Source organism: Dendrobates tinctorius, unplaced genomic scaffold, assembly GCF_039654945.1.
Source record: "Dendrobates tinctorius isolate UK_male_01 unplaced genomic scaffold, ASM3965494v1 ptg000020l, whole genome shotgun sequence".
Lineage (NCBI taxonomy): Eukaryota > Metazoa > Chordata > Amphibia > Anura > Dendrobatidae > Dendrobates > Dendrobates tinctorius.
In genome coordinates, this window is record NW_027361688.1 from 9207695 (window position 1) to 9225712 (window position 18018).

General features: G+C 47.2%; 1 protein-coding gene across 2 annotated transcripts in view; it reads left to right on the plus strand.

The window, feature by feature from the left end:
- The window catches only part of KDM7A (lysine demethylase 7A), a 69014-nt gene that overhangs the window by 10693 nt on the left and 40303 nt on the right, over positions 1-18018 (plus strand). For both annotated transcript variants that reach the window (XM_073567624.1, XM_073567625.1), the window contains exon 2: positions 11366-11451. In XM_073567624.1, coding sequence (XP_073423725.1) covers positions 11366-11451 — 86 coding nt within the window. The remainder of the gene's footprint in view (positions 1-11365; positions 11452-18018) is intronic.

An 18018-nucleotide genomic window follows, 5' to 3' on the forward strand; every position in this document is an offset into this window, starting at 1 on the left:
TAAAAATTGGCCCGGTCATGAACGTGCAAACCACCCTTGGGGGTGAAGGGGTTAAACTAACTTTTGTTGATGTTTTCAGGTGTTTCCATTATTTTGTCCAACTCCTGTAGTAATGAAGTTTCCTGTGTTAACATGTTATGAGTGAGCTGTATACAGGGGGCTGGCTAACTGGCTCATTTCAATACCTAATTCGGCCCCTTTGTCTGTAACAACCAATACATTTTGCATTATACCCCAGAGCTGCACTCACTATTCTGCTGGTACAGTCACTGTGTACATACATTACATTACTGATCCTGAGTTACATCCTGTATTATACTCCAGAGCTGCACTCACTATTCTGCTGGTGCAGTCACTGTGTACATACATTACTGATCCTGAGTTACATCCTGTATTATACTCCAGAGCTGCACTCACTATTCTGCTGGTGCAGTCACTGTGTACATACATTACATTACTGATCCTGAGTTACATCCTGTATTATACTCCAGAGCTGCGCTCACTATTCTGCTGGTGCAGTCACTGTGTACATACATTACATTACTGATCCTGAGTTACATCCTGTATTATACTCCAGAGCTGCGCTCACTATTCTGCTGGTGCAGTCACTGTGTACATACATTACATTACTGATCCTGAGTTACATCCTGTATTATACTCCAGAGCTGCACTCACTATTCTGCTGGTGTGTTTACGGTTTCCAATGGCGACCAACAAAGTTGTGAATGCAGCCCTGGGATGTTCCGATTGATTTATTCCATTCAGATGCTTGAGAAGTGTTTTTTTTTTACAAATCAAAAAGGGAATTTTCTTCCATCACCCCCTAATGATGAGAAACTTGATATTTACCTGTATGCGGATTAGTGCCGGAGGATAGATCCCACCGGTCGTGTCGCGGTGCTAATCAGCGAGGCTCATGTGCGGCGGTTGCCGTGTGTGTACCCGCATTGATTGTCGGTGTAAGCGACACTTGGAATCAATTGCTGTGTAAATATTTAGCGCTTTCGCAAAACGACATCTCGCAGTGGTTGTGCACTTACATAATGTCCCACCTGCTGCCTCGTATTTTTGTTTTTGCTTTTTTTTTTTCTCCTCTGCAGATTCATGGTGAGCTTTTCTCGTTAGCAGTTTTTTTTTTTTTTTAATCGTCATTTGCCTAACCGAGTGTCTAATTTCTGTTGATTGGTGTTGGGATTGAAGTGCAGAATCATTTGGAAACGTTTCGATACACCGGGTGAGTAATAAGGAGCCGTAATGGTTCCCGAGCCCATCTGGCGTCTAGAACAGTTCCCGGTTTCCAGCGACGCGCAGTCAATTACTGGCCAGCTGTGGCCACTCCAGGGGTAATATATGTTGGAAAAGTTTTTTAATTTTTCACATTTTTTTTTGCTTAGAATTGAAGGCTTAGACCACAAGCCAAGATCTCGTATATCATGATGGATGTGCTTTAAAGGTGGCCGTACTCCTTAGTTTTCAACTGGATGCCCATTTGGCTAACTACTGTCCATCCTGGAGAGAGAAGCCAATGCCAAACAACTTATGTCTTGTGGAAAATAAAGGATCAAGCATGTTGAATTCTGACATGCCCAATCATTTTTGGTATCGATCTGTCCAGTCATCTTACTTGAATCTGAAAATTTTCGTCAAGATCGGCCAACCAACCTAGTGTATTGCTACCTCCTGATGCTTCCACAACTGATGACTTCAGATAGAGAAGAGTGAATTCAAACATCCGTCCCCTTTCTTTGTCCTCCCGTTAGACAAGCCCCTTTCCAACGTGTCTGGCAACGCCTTTATACCCCTCCCCAATGAATCGGGACCGTTGTGTTGGGAGAAAGCGTTATTGTGCGATTGAGTATTCAGGTGACAACTCTATAAGATGTTTGGCCTCCTTTACTGTTCTTATGGCAGATATCAGGAGAGAAAGAGTGGACATGTTGGATCTCAGCATGTCTGATCCTTTATTCTCACCTGGGACTTGGACTACGTTATCACTTGGCCGTTAAACGATCGTTGATGGCTTACAAGGAAGGCGATCGGTGGTTTTCAGTAGCCTTTTTAGACCGGCCAAACGCGATTGTTAACACGACTGTAGCTGTTCTATTTAGATCACTGAAGGAACATCTTGCTTGTGCGTCGAGAGTGTCAGGTTGTTTAGACGGGACAATAATTAGGAAGCACTGATATCGGCCAGTCTTATTCCCCGTCCACACACTACTTGGTGGTCAAGTTTGTGTGGGACGTGGTTAGAAAAATTAGCACTTGGCCTACAAGTAAGGCAGTGGCCTCAAACTTGGTATGCTGTAGTTTGTCAACATCTACAGAACTGCAGGTTGGAGACCACTAATCTTGGACGTCAGGACCACGGGAAGATCCTCGGCTTTTCTTGTGTGCCAGTCCAACCTCTTCTGGCTTTTTCAATGGCGTGGATTTCATCTTAAGACCAGCACCCTTGACCTTGGTTGGTGATGGAGGAGGTATGAGCAGGTTGAGCCGGTGATGAGCCGGAGCTCTTAGGTAATGTTTTATCAAGGGCTCCTCGTATAATGAGTAGCCTCCTAGTCCCGACAGTTCTCAGAATGGCAGCTTCTGTGCTTAGGTAGCAGGTGCACATGGAAATTGTGCTTGAGAAGCGGCCTCTGATTGTTTGCTGCCGTCCTGACGAGCTGTTTGGCTTCAGAGCTCCGAACAGATTAGATTGTTCCACTTCACAGTCCCATGTGGAAACCATTGTCTAGAAGTGGAAGTGAGCCTGACGGGGACAGAACACTACGTACTTGGCAAATCACGGCCGAGTCTTTAGGGTCCGATTGCCAGTTTTTCTTTTGGTCAAGGTATGTTGTATTGGCTTCGGTCCCAGGTGCTGGGACTGTTACCCCTCCTGAATGACGACAGCTCTGTGTTTTGACCTCCCGAGTATCTTGCCTCAGAGCAATTCGCTTTAGTTTTAGAATTCAATCCCGTCACCTACATTGAAAATGACGTAAAAAAATTAAATGTTTGTTACAGTTCTAACATTGTTTCAGAATTTGCCAAAATTTTCAATTTTTATCTCCTTAAATGGTTTACTTTTCATTATTTATTTTACCTTTTGCTCGCTCTCAAGGTCGATTTCTATATCAAATCCGACTTAAAACCTGCCTTACGTTCACGTTCAGTTTCACTTCGGCTCTAACGAACACGAGACTTTGCGGCTTTTAACACCTCTGCACCGCCGCGCGTCCTAGCAGCCTGTACGGCTCCATTGTAATATAATCCTCAATGCTTTGTTCCTGCGTAGCACCTCGGGGAGAACACAGCACATTCGGCTGAGGCCAGGTCCTGTTTCCAATAATTTTTTTTTTTTTTTTTGCACCCCCTGAATATATAGTGATTGTACCAAACGCCACACCTGGCATGCAGTACGCGGTAGCGTGGAGTGTTGTAGACCCTCCTCAAATTTTTTTTTTTTCCTTGTGTCCTTATGTGAACTTGGCAAGTGTATGATGGTTTTCATTTAGAACTCCGTAGCTGTGTGTGTATGTATGTGGGGTGGAAAAAAATAAATTATATATTTAGAATTTTAATAAAAAATAAAGAATATATACACACACACTACCATTCAAAAATTTAGGGTCACTTAGAAATTTCCTTATTTTTGAAAGAAAAGCACAGTTTTTTCCAATGAAGCTAACATTAAATGATTCAGAAATATACTCTATACATTGTTAATGTGGTAAATGACTATTCTAGCTGCATACGTCTGGTCTGTAATGCAATATCTTCATAGGTGTATAGAGGCTCATTTCCAACAACCATCACTCCAGTGTTCTTGTGGTACTTTGTGTTTGCGAACTGTGTAAGAAGGCTAATGGATGGTTAGAATACCCTTGAAAACCCTTGTGCAAGGATGCTAGCACAGCTGAAAACAGTTTGGCTGATTAGAGAAGCTATAAACCTGACCTTCTTTTGAGCTAGTTGAGAATCTGGAGCATTACATTTGTTGATTCCATTAAACTCTCAAAATGGCCGGAAAAAAAGAACTTTCATGTGAAACTCGACAGTCTATTCTTGTTCTTAGAAATGAAGGCTATTCCATGTGAGAAATTGCCAAGAAACTGAAGATTTCCTACAACGGTGTGTACTACTCCCTTCAGAGGAGCACAAACAGGCTCTAACCAGAGTAGAAAGAGAAGTGAGAGGCCGCGCTGCACAACTGAGCAACAAGACAAGTACATTAGAGTCTGTAGTTTGAGAAATAGACGCCTCACAGGTCTTTAACTGGCAGCTTCTTTAAATAGTACACGCAAAACGCCAGTGTCAACGTCTATAGTTTAGAGGCGACTCCGGGATGTTGGCCTTCAGGGCAGAGTGGCAAAGAAAAAGCCATATCCGAGACTGGCTAATAAAAGGAAAAGATTAATATGGGCAAAAGAACACAGACATTGGACAGAGGAAGATTGGTATAAAGTGTTATGACAGACGAATCCAAATTCGAGGTGTTTGGATCAAACAGAAGAACATTTCTGAGACGCAGAACCACTGAAAAGATGCTGGAAGAGTGCCTGACGCCATCTGTCAAGCATGGTGGAGGAAATGTGATGGTCTGGGGTTGCTTTGGTGCTGGTAAAGTGGTAGATTTGTACAAGGTAAAAGGGATTTTGAATAAGGAAGGCTATCTATTTTGCAACTCCATGCCATACCCTGTGGACAGCGCTTGAGTGGAGCCAATTTCATCCTACAACAGGACAATGACCCAGAGCACACCTCCAAATTATGGAAAAACTATATAGGGAAGAAGCAGGCAGCTGGTATTCTATCTGTAATGGAGTGGCCAGCGCAGTCACCAGATCTCAACCCCATTGAGCTGTTGTGGGAGCAGCTTGACCGTATGGTGCCCATCAAGCCAAACCAACTTGTGTGAGGGGCTTCTGGAAGCATGGGGGGGGAAATTTCTCCAGATAATTTGTTAGGTAAACTCCTATAATGTCAAAGGTCTGCAATGCTGGAATTGCTGCGAAGGCAGGATTCTGTGACGAAAGCAAAGTTTGAAGGGCAAAATTATTTCAAATAAAAATCTTTTTTTCAAGCCATGTCAATGTCGGGACTAGATTTTAAATTCATATGGCAACCCATTTGATAAAAGTATGAGTTTTCATGGAAAACACACAATTGTGTGGGTGACCCCAAAATTTTGAACGGTAGTGTATGTATGTATGTATGTATACTAAAAAAAAAAATATATTTTATTTATGTATTTTTTTTTTTTTTTTTTTTTCCCTCTATGGAGAGAGGCTGCAAATTACTAACTGACTTCAGGGGTCATTGATGCTTTGAGTTCGGCCCATTGAGACCCCCGTGGATTGATATATACATATTACCGGCAGTGCATTAATTGTCGGTAAAGTGCTTATGAATGGCCTGATAAATCCGACTGTCAGCGCGGTCATCGATCTCTGGGAACATTGCACCTTACTTCCCATCTGCTTAGACCACAGCTGAACCAAGGATCGTAGATCAGCCTTTGCTGAGAACATTGACAGCAGCAGGTTTTTTTTTTTTTTGTCTTTTTTTTTCTTTGTCTTCGCTGATTTATAGGAGAGATTTTTAACCCCTTGCTAATTTCCCCATATTTTAGACTTGAACTGAAGGACCTGTCCAATATTCGCTTCTTTAAAATTCCTCTTTTACTCTTCCTGTAAATTCAGTACATTTCCAGGAGGAATAACTGGAGCGCAGCAATTCAGGGTTTCCAGGAAAAGATGCATATGGCGTGGCAACGGGAGACTTGTAGTCTTGGTGTCGTAGTCTTGTATTGCTTCGGCCCCCGAAGGCTCCTCATAGAGAATGTGACATTAAAGTGATATACAGAGGACGCCCGGGGGGCCGCCGCGGACTTCATTGCCTCTGCTTCCCCATTCTACTGTCACAAGGCTGGAGCTGGCCGGGCTTGTTGTGAAATATTTGTCTATGAAATATTTATCATTGCTGCCCTTTAACACACAAAGGAAAATAATTTGATCGTCAACTTCATGGCTCTAGATTTTTTTTTTTTCTTGTGTAACTATATATGATTAGACTTCCAATCCTTTTTAAAGGGTTACTTTCATTTTCATAGATGGATGTTGTGGGATAGTGCTTGTAAAAACAAGCACTTCTGCAATTTAATGCTTGTTACAATTCTCGGTCGTTTTCGAGATATCAACACTTTTTTCTTTTGTTTATAACTTGTTGCCTAGGAGACCGACCACCGTCACAGTTTACCAGCTGTAGTCAAACACACAAGTTATTTTCTTTCGCTCGTGTAAGCATTTACTTTAAACCTGGCCAACACTGTTGGCCCTCAAAAACCCGTCGGCTCCAGTGCAGCGCTAGATGGCAGCGGTGGTCTTTCTGCCACTTGATTACACCCGGCGCAATGTAGGCCCGGCTTAGGTTGTGATCGACCGCCTGTGCTGCTCTTGAGACAATCACTTAAAGTGGAAAGTGATCAAAGGCGAAGCTTGAAAGAGCAGTTTAAGTCAAACTTGTGGAGTGTGTCCATCCCCCCCCCCTTTTAAGACACCCACATATTCCCCATTCCCTGAGGGCGCCGTTTACTGTACTGCACAGCCACAAGGTTCACGCGATATGCTGCCATATGGCCGTTCATAAATTATTAGCAGAGGTCTGTGCCATTTGCTTTTCAAGAGCCGCCGCCATGTATCATAACCGTGTAACGCAACCCCCGTGAAACTTTAATGCGCGCCTCATGCCTGTATATCGCTATCCGCTCGTAAATTAGGGAGACCTGTCCTCGTATAAGTGACGCGCTTTCTCAATTTGTCAAGGATGTAACTGAAGCGCAAGACAAGGCCTCATCACCATATTATCCCCTGACAAAGTAGGAGCGTTTCGCAGGGTTTTTTCTTCTCCAATATGGCGGCATAGGTAATTTTGAAACCAAAATGGTGGCAATCAATTTCCTCCAATGGTTTATCACTTTCTTATCCTTTTTTTTTCCTCATAGTTGGTCAAATCACGCCTATTTTGACAATATGGTGGCTGACGAGAACGCGTATAGCTAAAATTTCATGATCGGGCTGACAGCAGTGAGCAATAGTTTGCATTAAGCCGATGAGCATCTCGTATCGAAACTGGTCAACCTTGCACTTTTTTTCGCCATGACTCCCAGGTAGTACGGATGGGTATTTTTGTGGGGGACTGACACATCGCTTGCTCACATAATGAGTTGACCTGGAGACTTAAAAGATCAAAAAGGTGATTAAATATGGCTGACGTGTGCAGGATGCGTCGGTTACATCAGTAATCACTTCAGGTGTGAATAATGGCCTGCTCGGATCACCTCGTAGCCCGATTCTGAGGCTTATTTGTGAAAATTCGGCCTGTGCTGACAACCATTATACTGACTAGGCCGCGTTGCCTATGGCAACCAACCAGAGCTCAGCTTCCATTTCTTCAACTGCTTTGGGAAAATGAAAGCTGCTCTGCGATTGGTTGCTAGGAGGCCCAGTGTTCCTATATAAACAAAGCCATTTATTTTATTTTTTTACACTTTATACACAGATCATAGTGCGACAGCAGGAGACCTCCGGTCATTGCTCAGTATAATGCGGCCTGAACAAATTAAGTATGATGGCGATTCTCGTCAAGGCTATTTCATTATCGGTCAGCCATGATTGTTTTGTCATTTTTGAACACACCCCGGGGGTCTCAACTATTCGTATGAGGCTTATGTCGGGTTCAGACCGGCTTATTGCATCCACAAACCGGCAATGGCCGTACTTTCTGCAAGTCTCCCGATTTCGGACATGTATGAGGACCCCGGTCCGACCAGACATTGTAGGGCCGTATGCAGTCTGTGACATACGCCCGTCTGCACCGGGCCTTATATACCGTCCTCATTACATAAATAAAAGGCCGGCAACTTTCCAGTACACTTTCTATTTCGATTCCTCTGTTTGCTGTCAGTGAGTAGATTGCATCCGTATAGACCTAACGCGACTCGCAGTATAGGCTTTTGCCGCCATATAATCCCGTCCACACCAATCCTCCATGCTAAATTCACCAGCAGGAGAAATGTTTTCTACTTTTGATCAGGTGGATAACAGGAAACAATAGCATATCCAAATAAGCCCTTATTCAGATGCCGTCATTTATAATATTATTATTATTATTATTATTATTATTATTATTATGCATCTCTGCTGTTGCTCTCTGATGACATAGACAACATCAGGATGGCGTCCTTCTATTTTTTTTAATTTATTTGGGGGGGGAGGGGTGTTCTACTTCCTATTTTTTTTTTTTTTTATTTGATGGTCCCATTGATTAGTCGTCGAGTTTGATACTTGGATCCAAGTTTTTTGAAAAGTTTTTAATACTAAAGGATTGGAGTTCCATCTGTGAGAAACAACTGTATGAAACCTTATTGGGTTTTTTATGTATTTTTTTTTTTTTTTTTTGTCTTTTATCTTGTTTATTTTCACCTCTCCAAACACTACACAAATAGGGTGTGGACCGGCAGTGGCACCTTCTAAGAAGATAAGCATCAAAGTATTTTTGACCTTATGGGAACGTGCCAGAGATAACACTTCACTTTTTTTTTTTTTATTTTGGGGGTGGGGTTTATCTACTGGCCATGTCTTTAAAGAAGACCTCTCTTTGTGTGTGTGTGTGTGTGTGTGTGTGTGTGTGTATATAGATATATATATATATATCTATCTATATATATATCTATCTATATATATATATATCTATCTATATATATATATCTATATCTATCACGTGTGTGTGTGTATATATGTATATATGTGATATATATAAAAAATTTTATTTAAACGAAGTACGGTACCTCCTCCAATTGCCTTTATTCCGCTGATTCTGTAGCTGTTTTTCTTTTTCTCCTGTGCCCCTCCATTCCAATTATACTGGTGGTTACAACAAACTAATTTAGCCACATGTGATTTTTCAACAAGATTGGCAGAAAAAGTAGGCTCTTTTGGCAGACACATAAACCCCCCCCCCCCCCCCCCCTCAGCGTTGGATCCATTTACTTTTTAAAGTTATGTACCTCCTCCAATTTCTGCCGCTCCACTGATTCCGGAACAGGTTTTCTTTTCCTTCTGCGACCTTCCGTTGTAAAGTTATACCCCTCGGAAATAGTGCAAATTTTCCCTTCAGCCAACTGGGCGTACATAATAGAACTTCAGTGTAGGCGTGGCCATGCTTTGATTGGCCAGCATCAAAGGAGATTTGGCAAACGCCCACAGAGAAGTTCTCTGGTACAAGCCCCATGCAGTTGAAAGGGAAAATTTGCGCAATTAATACTCGAGGGCATAGAAGAAAAAGAAAAACTGTTTCGGAATCAGTGGACCTTCAGCAATTGGAGGAGGGGTTCAGTTTACATAAAAAAAAATCCAAAGAGACGTCTCCTTTAAATGATGATGTATAAGTCTTGGTTCACATTAGGATATACCAACGTGGAATATCGACCCTCTGTATTTTGTATTTGTCCGATTTTTGCCAACATCACAAGTACCTTTTTATTCCCACATGAAAAACAGTGATTTAAAGGGGTGTTTCTTGCTTTCCAGCGTGTTGCAAAGGACTCAATCCTGAGCGATCATCATCAGATCATGTTCCGGTATGGCTCTGAACATACATTTGACTGCAGTGATCTACTAATTGCTCTGCCTCCTGCAGTCTGCACAGCCGGGAGCCGTCACTGATACAATTTTCTGTCTACAGTTGCGTGTGGGTTTTTTTTTTTTGTGCATTTTGAAGGGAATTGCCCTAATTACGTTGTGCAGCCTGTTTCCTGTAATTAAGATCAAAGCCGCGTTTCTCTCCTTTACAGCTCTCCATAGTAGGAGATCACTGAGGCAGCAGATTCCCTTTGGCTGCATCTTCACAATTTTGTAGCTATTTTTTACAGGGTATTAAACACCCTATAAAGTCATTTTATGCTGCTTACGATTCAAGGTTGAAATCAATTATTTTTTATTTATTTTTACGCTTGAAATTCAACTTTTTTGGTACACTTAGTCCATAAAGGGTGAAGTCGCCATTTATTATTGTTGCAGACTAGTTTTGTTATGATCAAAACGTACCTTTGCTTCATGAACCCCCTCCCCCTTTTTAACCCAATATGGTAGCAGTTTATAGGACTGTTCATCCTGGGTTCTGTTTCATGAATATAATGCAAGAAGTACAGTGAAGACTGACATATGAAGGTTATTAGGCAGGATATGCAGCTGAAGAGACAGTTACAGTCCATAGTTCTCATAGGGCAAGTGGAGAAAATGTCTTATGCAGCTTTGGGTGTGACTAGAGGAGGATTGCAACTCCTGAATCGGTGTAAAACGTTTTAACTGTAGTTTTAGACTGTGACATGAGATGCCAAAGAACCACCGTGGGCAGGATTTCAAGAAAAATATCCTTTTTCTTATTTTTTTTCCCTTTAGACTCTTGGCATCTGCTTCTCACTCCCGATTAGTTGTGACTTTTTCATCCAAGTGTTGGCAGGTCTGTCGCCAAACAATTTTATGCAGCACTCTGGAAACAGCTGCTGCTGCATGTTACGTGCTGCAAGAAGGCGAGAGAGGGCCCTTCACCGACCTAGCGTACTATAGGTTTACATGCATAGATGAATGTCATGACTACTTTATTCTGTAGATTGAAGCTTCTTCTCTTAGTTTCCCACAGCGCCTTCCACATTTCTGTGCCAGCAAGTTGCCTTAAAGTGGAATTCCCTTTAAGGAGGACCTGCCCATGTCAAAAGATAGGTAATTTTTTGGTCTTATTTTATTCCCACTGCTCCCCTGAGAATTCCAATTTTTTCTTTTTTCAAATCCGCCATACGGTTCCAGAGATATAAGCCTTTTTTATTTAGGGCCAATTTTTATGCTCTTTACCAAGAGGGCGTAGCTCACGTGATCCTCAGGGGCGTGTCTTCTGGATTCAGAGCTAAATAAAAAGGCCAATATCTCTGAAACCGTATGTCGGATTTTAAAAAGGAAAAAAGCAAAATATTCAGCCGAGCAGCAGGAATGGAAGAAGGTCAAAATCTGGCATCTTTTGACCTGGTGACATGTCCTTCTTTTTAAAGGAAAATCTCTTAAAGGGAAGCTCGGCAGTGCAACTCCCAAAATGTTTCAGATCTAGAAATGCTACAGGAAACGTGCCTTTTAGTTTGGACTGCATACAGCTGTTTTTCTATGTTGCCCATTGTTAAAGGGGAAGTTTATATTTGGTTATCCTCAGCATAATTGCTGGGGATAACCACATATAAACTTCCCCTTTTCTAGTTTTAATGTCTTTTCATAAATGTTTTATTTACGAATTCCGATTTACTAAAACTTGTTTTCTTTCCTCACTCCTACAGCTGTGTAAAAGTTGAAGAGCATCAGGCGGCAGATATCGACCTCTATCACTGTCCGAACTGTGAAGTGCTTCACGGGCCCTCCCAGTGTAAGTATACGCAGCTCTTGGGTCTCTCGGGGCCCCGGTCTGCAATGACGCATGTATGATCCCAGCTTTCTATGAGATGTTTCCTGGAGAGTACACGAGCAGGCTGCCGCAGGCACGTCCATGATTTCAGGCTGTAACCGCGCTTGTCTGAGTCAGCCTCCTTCGCTCAGTCATGTAGGTGCAGGTCGTCCTATAAACCATTAGCAGATTTTTTTTTTTCACTAGGGATGAACAAAAGTCCTTTATTTGTAGTTGCGGAAGTCTAGGTAATCTGCTTATTGCGCTGGGCCTGCCTGCTTGATTATTTTACTTAGTTTTCTCTTCTTACTTAGAAAAAGTTGGGCTTTTGCAGCTTCCACCTGGTACTGAGTAGCAGATCATTCTATATACTAAGCAGTATAGTTAAGACTGGTATTTTAGCACAAAACACGGCAGATTTGCCCTTCAGGACCTGGAAAAAGTTGGGCTTTTGCAGCTTCCACCTGGTACTGAGTAGCCGTTTTGTCTACATATGTAGCAAGGGAGACATTTCTGTAGAAACCTGGTCAGAGTACAGGAAATGTTAGGCTTTTGCAGCTTCCACCTGGTACTGAGTAGCAGATCATTCTATATACTAAGCAGTATCGTTAGACAGATGTTTTAGTACAAAATTCGCCAGATTTGCTCTACTGGGGCTGGGAAAATTTGGGCTGTTGCAGCCTCCACTTGGTACTGAGTAGCAGGTCTGTATGATTTATATTGAAAACTGGTAAGGGATTGATAAAAGCTGGGCTGTCGTAGCTTCCACCTGGTACTGTGTAGCAGATCTCTCTACATATGTAGCTGTATGATTGGGGTGACATTCCTATATAAAACTGGTCAAACATGGCCTTAAAAGGGCTGAGGGAAAGTGAGCTGTTGCAGCTTCCACCTGGTATTGAGTAGCAGGTCTGTCTACACAAGCAGCAGTTAGATTAGGAGGACTCTAGTAGAAAACTGGGAAGATTTGCCATATAGGAGTATGGAGATACTGGGCTGTTGTAGCTCCCTCTTGGTATTGAGTAAGCGATCTGTCTAACATATGCAGCTGTATGATTAGGGGGTATGTTTGTGTAGAAAACGGGCAAGGAGGTCGGGAAAAAGCTGTGCTCTTATAGCTTCCAGTAGTGGATCGGTCCATGTATGTAGTTGAGGGGGACATTTCTATATGAAGCGGTTCAGAGGCCTGGAAAAGTTGAGCTGTTTGCAGCTTTCTCCTGGTATTGAGTAGCAGATCTGTCTACATACATAACAGTATGATTTTAGGTAGACATTTATATAAATAACTGGGCAGACTTGTTCTTTAAGCATCTGAAACTACTGGACTGTTTCAGCTCCTAGCAGATCTGTCCACATATGTAGCAGAAGAGTTAGGGGGTCATTTTGATGGAAATTAGAGCGGTTTTGTCCTTCAGGAATATGGGAATGCTGGGCTGTTGCAGCTTCCACCTGGTACTGAGTAACAGATCTAACCTATGCCGCCGTATGATTAGGGGAAACGGGTGAGCGGTCTGAAGAATCTGGGCTGTTGGAGCTTCTACCTGGTACTGAGTAGCAGATCTAACATATGCCGCCGTATGATTAGGGGAAACGGGTGAGCGGTCTGAAGAATCTGGGCTGTTGGAGCTTCTACCTGGTATTGAGCAGCAGATCTGTCCAAGATATATGCCGCCGCATGAATAGGGGAAACGGGTGAGCGGTCGGAAGAATCTGTGCTGTTGGAGCTTCTACCTGGTACTGAGTAGCAGATCTAACATATGCCGCCGTATGATTAGGGGAAACGGGTGAGCGGTCATAAGAATCTGGGCTGTTGCTTCTACCTGGTATAGAGTAGCAGATCTAACATATATGTAGCTGTATGCTTGGGGGAAATGGGTGAAGAGTCAGAAAAAGCTGGGCTGTTGCAGCTTCCACCTGGTATTGAGTAGCATTTTTTTCTTATAATTCGGACGACATATTTACCTTACAGGGGCCCAATGAAGCTGGACAGCTTGTTTGAACTTCAATATATTTTTATATACATATAATGTAGGTCTGAGTTCTCTTGCCACTTTTTGACGCTACGTTCCTTTTTTTGCCATCCTAATGTTATACATGGGCCCGTCATCTTATTATTACCATGGGGTAGTGCATTTATATGGCTGCTTTTCTTATGATGTGTTGGCTTCTTTTTTTTTTTTCTCCTTGCGTGATGACAGTAATTATTTTAACCTGCCGGCGTTGTGTGTTTTACCTTGTGGCAGATAAAGGCAAGTGAGGACAATGCGGACGCTCGGCTCAAGGCATCTTTGGTATTTATCGTCTCGCCCGCGTGCTCCGTCCCGGGCGCTACCCCGGCTATAAGCCGTCTTCCGTGGTAAATGGATTTTAGGACTGGTGCTTGCTGATAAAAATATCCTCCGGGAAACAAAAAAAATTTCTATTGAAATCACACCGTAATACAAGATGTTAATGGCCCGGGTCATCTAATGTGTGTATCGGCGGCAGAGCCAGACAGTCTGCTTTCCATCATAATTTTTTTTTAAGTAAAATTGATTATCGCAGGAGGTTAAGCACTCTGCTCCGAGCCCGGGATTCGCTGTAATGGAGAGATAACTGGATCATTGATTCGGTGACATGTCGGCGGTGGCTCTCCTTAATGACATACAGTAATGTGCCCTGAGTGCAGCGAGCCCCCGCGTCGTGTCTGGTTTTATCATATTAGGAAGTCGGTCCGTGAGAAAAAGACATTTCAGAGCCGATGGACTGAAGGGAAATAAGTGATCTGCCGCGTGACAATTTAGAGAATCTGGCATTGCTCAAAAACTCCAGAGCATTTGGGGACTTCGGTCCTCCCTCCTCCTTGGTGACAAAATAGTGACGTGGTGGGGTTGAATGGAAGCTCATACCTGAGGGATGGGGGGCACTCGTCTCTCTTAGCCCCAGGGGGGTGGGGGGGAGCGCTCGTCTCTCTTGGCACCCGGGTAGGGGGGAGCGCTCGTCTCGGCAACCGGGTGGGGCGCTCGTCTATCTCTTGTCCCTCCCGGGGGGGGGCGCTCGTTTTCTCTCTTGTCCCCCGGGTGGGTCGGGAGCTCGTCTCTCTCTTGGTCCTCGGGTGGGGTGGGGTGCTCGTCTCTCTCTTGGCCGCCGGGTGGGACGCTCGTCTCTCTCTTGGCCGCCGGGTGGGGCGCTCGTCTCTCTTTTGGCACCCAGGTGGCGTGCTCGTCTCTTTTGGCCCTCGGGTGGGGCGCTCGTCTCTCTTGGCCCTCGGGTGGGGCAGGGCGCTCGTCTCTCTCTTGGCCCTCGGGTGGGGCAGGGCGCTCGTCTCTCTCTTGGCCCTCGGGTGGGGCGGGGAGGGGCGCTCGTCTCTCTCTTGGCACCCGGGTGGGGCGCTCATCTTTCTTTTGGCCCCCAGGTGGGGCAGGGAACTAGTCTCTCTCTTGGCCCCCAGGTGGGGCGAGGCGCTCGTCTGTATTGGCACCCGGGTGGGGTGCTCGTCTCTCTCTTGGCACCCGGGTGGGGTGCTCGTCTCTCTTGGCCCTCAGGTGGGGCGGGGAGGGGCGCTCGTCTCTCTTGGCACCCGGGTGGGGCGGGGAGCTCCTCTCTCTCTTGGTCCCTGGGTGGGGCAGGAAACTCATCTCTCTTGGCCCCCGGGTGGGGCGCTCGTCTCTCTTCTCTCTTGGCACCTGGGTGGAGCGGGGCGCTTGTCTCTCTTGGCACCCAGGTGGGGCGGGGAGCTTGTCTCTCTTGGCACCTGAGTGGGGCGCTCGTCTCTCTTGACCCCCGGGTGGGGAGGGGCGCTCGTCTCTCTTGACCCCCGGGTGGGGAGGGGCGCTCGTCTCTCTTGACCCCCGGGTGGGGAGGGGCGCTCGTCTCTCTTGACCCCCGGGTGGGGAGGGGCGCTCGTCTCTCTTGACCCCCGGGTGGGGAGGGGCGCTCGTCTCTCTTGACCCCCGGGTGGGGAGGGGCGCTCGTCTCTCTTGACCCCCGGGTGGGGAGGGGCGCTCGTCTCTCTTGACCCCCGGGTGGGGAGGGGCGCTCGTCTCTCTTGACCCCCGGGTGGGGAGGGGCGCTCGTCTCTCTTGACCCCCGGGTGGGGAGGGGCGCTCGTCTCTCTTGACCCCCGGGTGGGGAGGGGCGCTCGTCTCTCTTGACCCCCGGGTGGGGAGGGGAGCTCGTCTCTCTTGACCCCCGGGTGGGGAGGGGCGCTCGTCTCTCTTGACCCCCGGGTGGGGAGGGGCGCTCGTCTCTCTTGACCCCCGGGTGGGGAGGGGCGCTCGTCTCTCTTGACCCCCGGGTGGGGAGGGGCGCTCGTCTCTCTTGACCCCCGGGTGGGGAGGGGCGCTCGTCTCTCTTGACCCCCGGGTGGGGAGGGGCGCTCGTCTCTCTTGACCCCCGGGTGGGGAGCTCGTCTCTCTTGGCACCCGGGTGGGGCGGGGCGGGGCGCTGGTCTCTCTCTTGGCCTCTGGGTGGGGCGGGGCGCTCGTTTCTCTTGGCACCCGGGTGGGGCGGGGAGCTCGTCTCTCTTGGCACCCGGGTGGGGCGGGGAGCTCGTCTCTCTTGGCACCCGGGTGGGGCGGGGAGCTCGTCTCTCTTGGCACCTGGGTGGGGCGCTCGTCTCTCTCTTGGCCCCTGGGTGGGGTGGGGTGCACGTCTCTCTTCGCACCCGGGTGGGGCGGGGCGCTTGTCTCTCTCTTGGCCCCTGGGTGGGGCGGGGAGCTCGTCTCTCTCTTGGCCCCTGGGTGGGGTGGGGCGCTCGTCTCTCTCTTGGCCCCCGGGTGGGGCGCTCGTCTCTCTCTTGGCCCCCGGGTGGGGCGCTCGTCTCTCTCTTGGCCCCCGGGTGGGGCGCTCGTCTCTCTCTTGGCCCCCGGGTGGGGCGCTCGTCTCTCTCTTGGCCCCCGGGTGGGGCGCTCGTCTCTCTCTTGGCCCCCGGGTGGGGCGCTCGTCTCTCTCTTGGCCCCCGGGTGGGGCGCTCGTCTCTCTCTTGGCCCCTGGGTGGGGCGCTCGTCTCTCTCTTGGCCCCTGGGTGGGGGCGCTCGTCTCTCTCTTGGCCCCTGGGTGGGGGCGCTCGTCTCTCTCTTGGCCCCTGGGTGGGGGCGCTCGTCTCTCTCTTGGCCCCTGGGTGGGGGCGCTCGTCTCTCTCTTGGCCCCTGGGTGGGGGCGCTCGTCTCTCTCTTGGCCCCTGGGTGGGGGCGCTCGTCTCTCTCTTGGCCCCCGGGTGGGGGCGCTCGTCTCTCTCTTGGCCCCCGGGTGGGGGCGCTCGTCTCTCTCTTGGCCCCCGGGTGGGGGCGCTCGTCTCTCTCTTGGCCCCCGGGTGGGGGCGCTCGTCTCTCTCTTGGCCCCCGGGTGGGGGCGCTCGTCTCTCTCTTGGCCCCCGGGTGGGGGCGCTCGTCTCTCTCTTGGCCCCCGGGTGGGGGCGCTCGTCTCTCTCTTGGCCCCCGGGTGGGGGCGCTCGTCTCTCTCTTGGCCCCCGGGTGGGGGCGCTCGTCTCTCTCTTGGCCCCTGGGTGGGGGCGCTCGTCTCTCTCTTGGCCCCTGGGTGGGGGCGCTCGTCTCTCTCTTGGCCCCTGGGTGGGGGCGCTCGTCTCTCTCTTGGCCCCTGGGTGGGGGCGCTCGTCTCTCTCTTGGCCCCTGGGTGGGGGCGCTCGTCTCTCTCTTGGCCCCTGGGTGGGGGCGCTCGTCTCTCTCTTGGCCCCTGGGTGGGGGCGCTCGTTCTCCTCTTCGGCACCGGGGTGGGGGGGGAGGCACACTCATCCTTTTGGCATGTCCGGAGATGGCAGCCATTCTGCTATTTCCAGCAGTCCCATGAGCGATGGAGCAGTCATCACCGAACTAACAATGATCACCTAGGCAGTCGATAGGGAATTCTTTTTTTTTTTTTTTTTTTTTCTCAACCTGCGATACCCCTTTAAAAAATAAAAAAAATGCAAAAAATTTTTTAAAAAATCCTCTGTGTCAGCAGGAGGTATAGACGCTGTGTCGGTGCCTGTCTCTGCCTGTCATACAGGAACATTCCTGTAATTTGCCTGCAGTGTTTGACTGTCCCAGATACAAGATTGTCAGGTAACATCAGGCATCTGTATGTGAAAAGGTGAGAAGCATTTAATTTTTCTTCATGTAAAGAAAATTGCCTTTAAAAAAAATAAATTGTAGGCAATTTTTTTTTTTTCATATCACGATCCTTTAAAAAAATATAAAAAAATTGATCTTGCAATGTTCATATTGCCACATCGACTCTTAACTTCCTGTCCTTTCATGTAAAGTTTTCAGCAGGCACATTATCAGCAGAGGCAGAATTACGATGAAGGGTAGCACCTCTGTTCACCGTACAGTAATATATATAACTGCCAAAAGCAGATTCCACAAAATAAATTGCATACATTTGATGAATCTCTTAGACCTAGTGTGACTGGTGTACTTATTATAAAAAAAATCCACGTCAGAATGGTTGTGTAATCCTTTTTGAAAATTTATACTCCATGTCCGCCAACCTTGCCTGATGGACAGCTCCACAGCATCCCTCCTCCCCTGCTGCTGAAATCTCACACTGCACAGCCTGGGTGGTCAGAGG